Source organism: Belonocnema kinseyi, chromosome 2 (assembly GCF_010883055.1).
Source record: "Belonocnema kinseyi isolate 2016_QV_RU_SX_M_011 chromosome 2, B_treatae_v1, whole genome shotgun sequence".
Lineage (NCBI taxonomy): Eukaryota > Metazoa > Arthropoda > Insecta > Hymenoptera > Cynipidae > Belonocnema > Belonocnema kinseyi.
This window is the reverse complement of record NC_046658.1, coordinates 92,871,902-92,884,212: the sequence shown is the minus strand read 5'-3', so window position 1 is coordinate 92,884,212 and position 12,311 is coordinate 92,871,902. Positions and strand designations below refer to the sequence as shown.

The following is a 12,311-nucleotide window of genomic DNA, read 5'->3' as shown; positions in this document are numbered from 1 at the left end:
AAACGCACTTTTCTGAAGGATTAAAAAAACTTGAAAAGCGATTGACCAAGTGTATAGAGCTCCAAGGAGATTATGTTGAAAAATAAAAAAAATTTACCCAAATAAAATTGTTTTTATACTTCATTCTAAGAACTTATTGAACTACCCTCGTACTTAAATTATGAATCCCATCATTTGTTCAGTCAAAAAAATAGGATTGATTAAAGGTTTAGTGGACAGATGCATAAAATTAAGTGATGTAAAATATAGAAAAGATAATTTAGACCAATTGAAAACTACCTTACAATTAAACAATTATCCCTTACTGTTAATAGAAAATGTCATCAAAGAACGTATTAATGAAATATACAACACTTTCATTATAGAAAAGAAGAAAAAGAATTGGTTACAAAATTACAAAAAAACTGATCTAAAAGTTAGCTTACCATATGTTCAAGGCCTTTCTGAAAGATTACGGAGATCCTTAAAAAAATTTAATATTAACGTTTATTTTAAAAATAACCATACTTTAGAAAAATTATTGAGTAACAAAAAAGATTCTGAAACAATAGAAAATCTGTCTAATGTGGTTTATTTAATAAAATGCAATGGTTGTCAAAAACACTAAATAGGTGAAACTGGCAGGAGATTGAAAAGTAGAATTTACGAACATAAAAGAGATTGTAGAATTGGCAATTTGAACACAGGTTTGTCGCAACATTCGTGGAAATTTAGTCATGCTTTTGATTTTGCCAATATTAAAATCTTGGCCAGAGAAAATAATACTTTTAAAAGACGTATCATAGAATCAATTTTTATTAATAAATATATCAACACTTCAATAAATTTAAAAACTGAAATATTGAATATATACCAAATTTATCAAAGCATTATGCATTAACCCCCTCCCCCTCTTTTTAAATTCTTCTAATTTAAATCACCTTAATTTATTCAATCTTATATTCTCAAGCTTTGGCGCGCCTTTTCATCAGAGGTTTATTAATATTTGTCACCTCTGCAATTACGACTTTTCATAACAATCAGTCTTGTATCGTCCGTCTGTAAACATCGTTTTAATTATGTGACATTTTTCATAAATTATTGGAGCCTCTCCAATATCTTTGAGGCTTCAATCAATAGAAATTTTATTCTGTTAAAAAATTAAAAAAAAATTTTTTTTTAATGACGCTGTTTGTTTTTATAAAATATGACTTTGTTTTTTGACCCAGGTATGTTTCAATATAATAGTTTTTTTATTTTGTTCAAACCGATATCCTTTTTACGACACTAATTATTAAAACGTTTACGCTCATACAATTTTTTATTAAATTATAGATTTGTATATCGACTCTTGATAAAGACCCGCAGTGCTGGTCGAAACGTTGAGGATTTTTAAAAGAAATAAATATGTTTTTCACATGTTATTTCGGATGCTTTTATTTTGATTTTATCATTGACCGTAAGACCGAATATTTGCTGAATTTAGCTGAAATGCTGATTGAAAATTAAAACGGTCGAAGAAAGGAAAAACAGTTTTGGATCTGCTGTATCTACAATTGTTTTGTATATTTGTTAAGTTGTTTAATTAAAAATATTAATTAATCAATAATTTTGAAAATTGAATAATATAATTTTTATTAAAATTTAATCTTTTTGGCTTTAAAATTCATCTATTTTAGTACAAATTTGGTCTCTTTGGGTTCAAATGTCTAATATTACAGTTTTTGAAGAAAATTTATCTTTGTTGATAGAAAATTCAACTATTTGTTTAAGAATTTAATTACTAAAAAAATATATAAAAATTAAAATTCTTGAAATTAAAAATCTACACTAAAAAACAAAGAACTAAAATAAAAATTTTCAAAGTAAAAATGTTTATAAAAATTAAAAAATTCCCAGTAAAAAAAATTCAATGTCATTTTCCGGGTTTTTCCGATTTTCCGGTCCAGACGACCTGTAAAACCTTAAATCTTTCTTCAAATAATAATGATATTAATAGAAAAAAACTTCTATCCAATAAATAACTCATTATTTATTAATCTGCAATAAACACAATTTCCTCGCACAAACACTTAACTCGTATAAATACTTTATTTCATCTCTCAAACCACAACCTTGCGATGAAAAAAATTGTGCATTTCATATAACTCTAACTCTCACATTTTAATTAATTTCTATCTAACTCCAATCATCACACCTAATTGATACTCAACTTTTATTTTTAGTAAACAAAACTTAAGTTTCATTTATCAGGCAATTCAAGCATTCGTCGACGTTATCCGAAAATATATAAATGACGTGAAAAGCATTCGAATAAGAGAGTATTCTCGGGAATATTCGAAACTTACAAGTTAAAAAGAAGACTCATGAGATCATCTTACCAATACGAATTTTGGGATTTGTACTTATTTCGAGTTATTGGATTTTTTTTGTCGATTCGCTGACACCAACTGGATTTTCGTCTATTGTTAACGAATCTAAACGCGATTTATCCACTGGATAGAGCCTAGAAATAATGTAAAATTACAAATTAGAAATATCGATACAAATTTATAAAACTGTATAGCATACAATTTTCTATTTAATTTTTTGTAGAACTTTGAAATTTTGAGTTAAAATCGGAAAAAGTAAAAATGTCAATGGAATTGGAAATGGACATTCAAAAATATTTAATTGAAATTCAGATTTTTGAAGAATTATCATTTAAAAGAGAGATAAATTAACAATCTGAAACCTATTTTAAAAGCCTTGAAAATACATTTTAAATAAAATAAAAAACACAAAAGACTAATTTTCTACCAAAACAGATCAATTCCAAACAAAAGAGTTGAGCTTTTCAAAATTAAAAGTATATTGCTGTAATTGAATTTTCAACATAAAATTTTATTTTCAACTAAATAGTGGAATTTTCTTTATAATAGTGGAATTTCAAAAAAAAAAAGAACTTTCTACAAAGTATTGAATTTTTAACTCAAAAAGTTGCATTTCAACTAAATAGTCGAATTTTCAAGCTACAAGGATGAATTTTTTAAATAAATGTTATTTTTCAACGAAATAGTTGAATATTCTGCCAAAATAGTTGAATTTTTAAGCCACAGTCACCAATTTTTCATAAGAACAATTGAATTTTCAACATAAAAGTTAATTTTCAACTAAATAGTGGAATTTTCTTTAAAATAGTGGAGTTTTCAACAACAACAAAAATTAATTTTCAACAAAGTATTGAATTTTTAACTCAAAAAGATGAATTTCCAACAAAATAGTCGAATTTTTAACTAAATGTTCAAGTTTTCAAACAAAAAAGCCTAAGCTTCAACTAAAAACAGTTGCATTTAAACCAAATAGTTTAATTTTCAACAAAATTGTAGAATCTTCTGCCAAAATAGCTTAATTTTCAAGCCACAGTGACCAGTTTTTCAGAAAAACAATTGAATTTTCAATATTAAAGTAAATTTTAAACTAAATAGTAGAAATTACTTTAAAATGGTTGAGTTTCCGACCAAAAAAATGAATTTTCAACTAAGTATTGAATTTTTAACTCAAAAAGTTGCATTTCAACTAAATAGTCGAATTTTCAAGCTACAAGGATGAATTTTTTAAATAAATGTTATTTTTCAACGAAATAGTTGAATATTCTGCCAAAATAGTTGAATTTTTAAGCCACAGTCACCAATTTTTCATAAGAACAATTGAATTTTCAACATAAATGTTAATTTTCTACTAAATAGTGGAATTTTCTTTAAAATAGTGAAGCTTTCAACAACAACAAAAATTAATTTTCAACAAAGTATTGAATTTTTAACTCAAAAAGATGAATTTTCAACAAAATAGTCGAATTTTTAACTAAATGTTCAAGTTTTCAAACAAAAAAGCCTAAACTTCAACTAAAAACAGTTGCATTTAAACTTAATATTCGAAATTTCAAGCTAAAAGGATAAATTTTCAACCAAATGGTTGAATTTTCAACATAAATGTTAATTTTCAACAAAATAGTGGAATTTTCTGCCAAAATAGTTGAATTTTGACAACCCAGAAAGATAATTTTTCAAACAAATTTAATGGTTGATATTTCAACCAAATAATTTTTTTCAACCAAAAACACTTGAATATAATCAGAAAATATAATTTTTGAACGAAAAATGTAACATTTTTGATATTTAAACGAAATTATAATTTTTGTTAAACAAAAAAGTTTAATGGAGAAAAAAGACCAATCCATTTCAGTTGAAAGTCTCCACACGAAAATATAAATTGCCAACAAAAAATGTAATAGCTGATATTTCAACCAAATAATTTTTTTTAACAGTTAATTTCAGCCAAAAAGGCGAATTTTAAATGAAAAATGTAATTTTTGATATTTCAACGAACTTATTGTTTGCTTTTCGCCGAAAACAAGTGAATTACAACAAAATAGACAAGTTTTCAACCAAAAAGAATTACTAACATATTATTTTAATTTTCAATAGCAAAAAAGTAAAATTTCCACAAAAATAGTTTAATTTTCAAACCAAAAAGACGAATTTCTAATAAAACGGTATAATTTTTAAACAAAAAAGGTGACTTTTACAAAATGGCTAAATTGTAAACTAAAAAGTAACTAAAACCAAAAAGACGAATTTCCAATAAGACGGTGGAATGTACAACGAAAAAAGATGATTTTAACAAAATAGCTACATTTTTAACGCAATCATTAATTTTGAACCCGAATAGCGAAGTTTTTACTTAAAAGAGATGAATTCTTAACTAGAAAAATATTTTAAAAAAGATTTTCCATCTAATAAGAATTATTAACATATCTGGCACAGTGGGGAAAATAGGGATAAAACTCCTTAAAAAAGGGAAGTTTCTTTCAAATTAAGAAAAAAGGATAAATTTTATAAAGAAATAAAAAAAGAGGAATTCTTTTAAAACGTAGAAAAATAGGAATTAAAAAAAAAAGAAATTTCTTTAAAATTAAGAAAAGAGATAAATGCTTTAAAGAAAGGAAAAAAGAGGAATTCTTTTAAAAAAAGGGGAAGTTTCTTTAAAACTGAGAAAAAAAGAGGAAATCTTTTTTAAAAATGGGAAAAGCATAATTGCTAAAAAAAAGAAGTAAAAGACGAATTCTTAAAAAAGGGGAAAAGCACAATTCTTTTAAAAATAAGGAAACGAGTAATTATTATAAAAAGGGCAGTTTCTTTAAAATTAAAAAAAAATTCTTTAAAACTGTGCAAAATGAGGAAATCTTTCAAGAAAATAAAAAGAGGAATTCATTTAAAAAAAGGGAAAGTTTGTTTAAGACTGTGAAAAAAGAGGAAATCTTGAAAAAATGAGAAAAAAGAATTCTTTTAAAAGGGAAAAAATAGTAATTCTTTAAAAACGGAAAGTTTCTTTTAAATTAAGAAAAAATATATATTTTTTAAAGAAAGGGAAAAGGAGAAATTCTTTCAAAATCTAGAAAAACAGGAATTAAGAAAAAGGGGCAAGTTTCTTTAAAATTAAGAAAAAAGATCAATTTTGTAATGAAATGAAAAAAGAGGAACTTTCAAAGACGTAGAAAAATAGGAATTTAAAAAAAGGGAAAGTTTCTTTAAAATTAAGAAAAGAGATAAATGCTTTAAAAAAAGAGAAAAAAGAGCAATTCTTTATTTAAAAAAAAGGAAAGTGTTTTTTAAACTGAGAAAAAAGAGGAAATCTTTAAAACTAGGGAAAATGGAAATCTTTAAAAAATGGAGAAAACATAATTGTTAAAAAAAGACAAATTCTTAAAAAAGGGAAAAGCGCAATTCTTCTTGAAATAATGGGAAAAAATAAGAATTCTTTTAAAATGGGGAAAAAGAGAAATTTCTTAAAAAAGGAGAAGTTTCTTTAAAATTAAGAAAAAAGATAAATTTTTTAAATAAATGAAAAAAGAGGAACTCTTTCAAAAATGTAAAAAAATAGGAATTTAAAAAAGGGGAAGTTTCTTTAAAATTAAGAATAGAGATAAATGCTTTAAAAAAGAGAAAATCTTTAAAACTATAGAAAATGGAAATCTTCAAAAAAAATGGAAAAAATATAATTGTTAAAAAAAAAAGAAAAAGACGAATTCTTTCAAAAGGGGGAAAAGCGAAATTCGTTTAAATAGAAGGAAACAAGTAATTCTTTTTAAAAAGGGAGGTTTCTTTAATATTAAAAAAAAAATCTTTAAAACTGTGGAAAAAGAGGAAATCTTGAAAAAATGAGAAAAAAGAATTCTTTTAAAAGGGGAAAAATAGTCATTCTTTAAAAAAGGAAAGTTTCTTTTAAATTAAGAAAAAAAGTTACATTTTTTTAGAGAAAGGGAAAAGGAGGAACTCTTTCAAAATTTAGAAAAACAGGAATTAAAAAAGGGAAGTTTCTTTAAAATTAAGAAAAGAGATAAATGCTTTAAAAAGAGGAAAAAAGAGGAATTCTGTTTAGAAAAAGGGGAAGTTTTTTTAATTTAAAAAAAATCAATTCTTTTAAACTGGAAAAAGAAGGAAATCATGAAAAATGGGGAAAAAGAAGAATTCTTTTAAAAGGGGAAAAAAGAGTAATTCTTTAAAAAAGGAAAGTTTCTTTAAAATTAAAAAAAGAAATAAATTTTTTAAAGAAAGGAAAAAAGAGGAACTCTTTGAAAATGTATAAAAATAGGAATTTAAAAAAGGGAAAGTTTTTTTTAATTAAGAAAAGAGATAAATGCTTTAAAACAAGGAAAAAAAGAGGAATTCTTTTTTAAGCTGAGAAAAAAAAGAGGACATCTTTAAAAAAATGGGGAAAACATAATTGTTAAAAAAAAACGAAAAATTCGAATTCTTTAAAAAAGGGGAAAAGCGAAATTCTTTTAACCAGAAGGAAACAAGTAATTTTTTAAAAAAAGGAGCTGTTTATTTAAAATTAAAAAATATCAATTCTTAAAACTGGAAAAAAGAAGGAAATCTTGAAAAATGAGGAAAAAGAATAATTCTTTTAAAAGGAGGAAAAAGAATAATTCTTTTAAAAGGGGGAAAAATAGTAATTCTTGAAAAAAGGAAAGTTTCTTTAAAATTAAGAAAAAGATAAATTTTTTAAAGAAAGGAAAAAAGAGGAACTCTGAAAATGTATAAAAATAGGAACTTAAAAAAGGGAAAGTTTTTTTTTAATTAAGAAAAGAGATAAATGTTTTAAAAGAAGGAAAAAAAGAGGAATTCTTTTTTAAGCTGAGAAAAAAAGAGGAAATCTTTAAAAAAATGGGGAAAACATAATTCGATAGAAAAAGACGAATTCTTTAAAAAAGGGGAAAAGCATAATTCTTTTAACAAGAAGGAAACAAGTAATTTAAAAAAAAATTGGAAGTTTATTTAAAATTAAAAAAAAATTCAATTCTTTAAAACTGGAAAAAAGAAGGAAATCTTGAAAAATGGTGAAAAACAATTCTTTTAAAAGGGGGAAAAAGAGTAATTTTTGAAAAAAGGAAAGTTTCTTTCAAATTAAGATAGAAGGTAAATTTTTTAAAGAAAGGAAAAAAGAGGAACTCTTTCAAAAATGTAGAAAAATAGGAATTTAAAAAAAGGGGAAGCGTCTTTAAAATTAAGAAAAGAGATAAATGCTTTATAGAAAGAAAAAAAGAGGAATTCTTTATTTTAAAAAGGGGGAAGTTTTATAAAACTGAGAAAAAAGAGGAAATATTTAAAGCTGGGGAAACTGGAAATCTTAAAAAAATGGGGAAAATATAATTGTTAAAAAAAAGAAAAAGACGAATTCTTTAAAAAAGGGGAAAAGCGAAATTCGTTTAAAAAGAAAAAATGAGTAATTCTTTTAAAAAAAGGGAAGTTTCTTTTACATTAAAAAAAAAAAAAATTCTTTAAAACTGTGGAAAAACAAGGAAATCTTGAAAAATGGGGAAAAAATAAGAATTCTTTTAAAAGGGGAAAAAAGAGTAATTCTTTAAAAACGGGATGTTTCTTTAAAATTCAGAAAAAAGATAAATTTTTTAAATAAAGGAAAAAAGAGAAACTCTTTCAAAAATGTAGAAAAATAGGAATTTAAAAAAAGGGAAAGTGTCTTTAAAATTAAGAAAAGAGATAAATGCTTTAAAGAAAGGGAAAAAGGAGGAATTCTTTTCAAAAAAGGGGGAAAAACACAATTCTTTTAAAAAGAAGGAAACGAGTAATTCTTTAAAGAAGTGAAGTTTCTTTTATATTTAGAAAAAAATCAATTCCTTATAAGTGTGAGAAAAGAGGAAATCTCTAAAGAAAGCGAAAAAAGGAATTCTTTAAAAAAAGGGAAATTTTCTTTAAAACTGGAAAAAAAGAGTAAATCTGGAAAAATGAGAAAAAAGAGTAATTCTTTAAAAAAAGCAAAGTTTATTTAAAATTAAGAAAAAGATGAATTCTTTAAAACTATGGAAAAAGAGGAAATCTTGAAAGAAAGTGAAAAGAGGAATTCTTTTTTTAAAAAGGGGTAAGTTTTCTTAAAATTGGGAAAAAGGAGGAAATCTTTCAAGAAAGGGTAAGAATAAGAATTATTTTATAAATGGGACTTCTTTAAATAGTTTCAATTATTTTATAAATTGAATTGAATTATTTTTTAAAATTATTTTATAAAAAAAAATCGAATTCTTTAAGGAAAAGGAAAAAGAGGATATGTTTAAAAAAGGGGAAAAAGGACATTCTTTTTGAAAAAAAAGGAAAAAAGAGGAGAGTAGGGGAATAGAGGAAAGAGTGTAAAGTTTGGGAATAAGATTATTTGTTCAACGAATTAGAAAGCAGATTGAAAATTACCATCGCTGGTACAAGTAGACGAGAAAAACGGCATCGTCTCTGAAGCAGGCGACTCTGTGTGCCATTGGCATGGTGATGATGAATGCAAAAACGTCATCGATGAAGGTGTTAAATGCTTTGTACATAAAAGCCCTCCATGGCAAATGTGCGACTGATTTTAATTTATAATTCAGGAAAAGCTGGGGCAACATGAACAGAAATCCGAAGGCGTAAACTCCGTTCACGAGTGAGTTTATACACCAGGAGTACCAACTGAAAGTAATAATACAAATTAATCATTCAATATTAATTAATTTATTATTATTTATATTTTTTATTTATTATCATTTCATTAATAATGTATTAACAATTATTAATAATTAGTTTTTTTTTGTTTTATCTATACAAATTGATGATAAAAATTGTTACTTTATTCGTAAAACAAAGTAAAAATGTCAGTTCCTCAGTTCCTGTTTAATTGAATGCAACCACTTTTTATCAAAAATTCAAATCTTTTTTTGCTAAAAATTTATCTTTTTGGTTTAAAATTTTTTAAACTTTTTTGCGGTTAATATTTAATTTTTCTAACTGAAAAAATAACTATTTCTTTTTTAAGTGAAAGTTGATCATTTCATATGAATAATTAAATAATTTTTTGAAAATTCGTCCTTTTTGGTTAAATCCAACGGTTTTCATTTTAAAATATGCTTTAGTTGAATTATTACATTTTACGTTGAAAATTCATCTTTTTGGTCAAAAATGGTTTAACCACTTCGTTAAAAGATAAACTACTTTTTTTTAATTCATTCGTTTGTTTAAGATTCATCTCTTTGATTTGAAATTTATCTATTTTTGTGAAAATTCGTTGTTTTTTTCGTTAAAAGTTAATTGACTTAAAATTTACGTCTTCCATTTTTGATTAAAAATGTATCTTTTTTTATTGAAAAATCAAGCATTTGAGTTAAGATTCATGGATTTTTGTAAATGATTAGTTTTTGCTAAAATTTAACATTTTTAACAGCATATTCAACTATTTCATTTTTTTACTTTATCTTTTTTATTTAAAAATGAATTTTCTTCAGTTGAAAATTCGTCTTTTTGGTAGAAAATTACTTCTTTGAAAATTAATTTTTCAAAGTGGAAAATTTAAATATTTTGTTAAAACGTCGCGTTTTTTTGTTTTGTTAAATTTTGTCCTTGAAAATTTAAATATTCTAACTATTTTAGCTATCTGGTTGGAAATTCATATACACTTTACTGAAAATTCGTCTTTTTTGACAGAATATTATTTTTATTTGAAAATGGTTGAAATTTTTCTGATTTGGTTGAAAATTCATTTGCTACTGTTAAAAATTAACTTTTTTATTTGAATATTCAACAATTGAATTTTTTATTTATATTTTTTAGTTGAAAATTCATTTCTTTCGTATAAAATTGAACTATTTTGTTGAAAAAATGTATTTTTTGTTCATCGTTTTGCTTGAAAACTAATTTATTTGGTTGAAAATTTTAATACTTTGTTGAAACTTCGCTTTTTTTAAAACATTTTTTTACTGAAAATTTAACTTTCATTTTTACTTGTTTGTTTGAAAATTCGTTTACTTTTTTGTTTTTTAAAAATCAACATTTCTACATGAATATTCAACTATTACATTTTTTATTGATCTTTTTTAGTAGGTAAATAATTTTTTTGATTAAAAATCGAATTATTTCGCTGAAATACTTTTTTAACATTAATTCCTTTAATTTGAAAAACAAACTTTTAGTTGAAAACTCATTTGTTTGGTTAAAAGTTTAAATATTTTGTTGAAAATTCGTTTTGTTTGGTTGAAAATGAACTATTTCAATGAATATTTGACTAATCTCTTTTTAAATTTCAAAATTGAACTATTTTGTTAAAATAATAGGTTTTTGTCGTTAAAAGTTAATTTCTTTAAGTTCAAAATTATTTATTTTAAAATTCATTTTTGTTTAAAATTGCCATATTTTCTTGAAACTTAACATTTTTTGTTGAACACTTTTTTTACTTAAAAATTAACTACTCCATTTTTGGATATAAATATATCTTTTGGAATTGAAAATTCAACTATACGGTTAAAAATGTATGTATTTTGCTGAAAAAATCGTTTTTTCTTATAGACTATCATTGTTTTTGTTTGTTAATTCCTTTGTTGGTTGAAAATAGACTATTTTGTTGAAAATTAACTTATTTATCTGAATATTCCAATATTCCATTTTTTATTCATATTTTGTAGTTAAAAATTCATTTCTTTCCTATAAAATTGAACTATTATGTTGAAAAAATGTTTTTTAGTTTAAAAATCATTTGATTGGATGAAAATTTTTATATTTTTTGAAACTTGGGTTTTCTTCGTTGATTTTTACTGAAAATTTAACTATTCCATTTTTAGACAAAAATTTTTTTCTTTCAGTTGAAAATTCATGTATTTTGTGTAAATCCGTCTTTTTTGGTACATCATTATTCTTTGAAAATGGTTGAAATTTTAATGATTTGGTTGAAAATTCGTTCCTTTTTGTTTTTAAATCAACTTTTTAAAATGAATATTCAACAATTAAATTTTTATGTATCTTTTTTAGTTGAAAATTCATTTCTTTCGTTGAAAATTGAATTAATTCGCTGAAATGTTTTTTTAAACTAATTTCTTCAAGGTGCAAATTATGTTTCTTTCAGTTGAAAATTCATTTGTTTGGTTGAAAATCTAAGTATTTTGTTGAAAATGTAATCATCTTTTTTATTTACTAATTAATTTATTTCGTTAAAAATGAAACTATTTTGTTGAAATAATAATTTTTTTGTTTGTTAAAAGTTAGTTTCTTCAAGATAAAATTTTTTTTTTTAGTTGGGAATTCATCTTTTTGATAGAAAATTATTTATTTTAAGATTCAATTTTTTTTTTAAATTTATGTTTCGTTAAAACATCGCTTTTTTGTAGATATATTTTTTTTGCTGAAAAATTAACTATTTCGTTTGTGGTTAAACATTTATCTTTTGTAATTAAAAATCCAACTATGTGGTTAAACATTTAGGCATTTTGTTGAAAATTCGTCTTTTTGGCAGAATATTATTCAAATTATTTTTGCTTGTAAATTCATTTGTTTGTTAAAAAAATATTTTTTTTGTTAATTTTTTTTCTTTTAACTGTATGGTACAGTAGAAACTATAGTAGAAAATTAAACTTGTTTGAAAATTAATTTTTAATCAAAAATCAAACTCCATATTTCATTTTCAGTTCAAAATTGATTTGCAGTAGTTGAAAATTTAACAACTCAGTGTAAAAAATAGACGATAATGTTATATTTGTGAAAAAAAAAATTGATAAAACAATTATTCGTACCTTTTGTGAGCCTGATAGAGTAGCGAGTAGACAGCACCAGCAAAAACTAGTGGATATAATAAATAACTGAGATATCGCATGCTTTCCGCATCAAATTCTCGAGATTTTGCTTCCATCGAATTACATTGGTTCCAGTTGAATTTTATCCTTGGAAGAAATCCATGTCCTCTCACGATTTCTACCCTTAAAATCTTCTTGGACTTCCACAACTGTAAAAACAAAAAAAAAACAAAAAAAATATCAATTATTTTTAATT

General features: G+C 23.7%; 1 protein-coding gene across 1 annotated transcript in view; it reads right to left on the bottom strand.

The window, feature by feature from the left end:
* Positions 1 to 1,991: 1,991 nt before the first annotated feature.
* LOC117168565 (cleft lip and palate transmembrane protein 1-like protein) overlaps positions 1,992 to 12,311 on the bottom strand; it is a 69,282-nt gene continuing 58,962 nt past the window's right edge. Inside the window, exons 6-8 of the mRNA XM_033354315.1 lie at positions 12,056 to 12,264; positions 8,721 to 8,972; positions 1,992 to 2,485 (exon numbers count right to left, since the gene is read on the bottom strand). Of these exons, the coding sequence (XP_033210206.1) occupies positions 2,395 to 2,485; positions 8,721 to 8,972; positions 12,056 to 12,264 (552 nt within the window). The 3' untranslated portion in view covers positions 1,992 to 2,394. The remainder of the gene's footprint in view (positions 2,486 to 8,720; positions 8,973 to 12,055; positions 12,265 to 12,311) is intronic.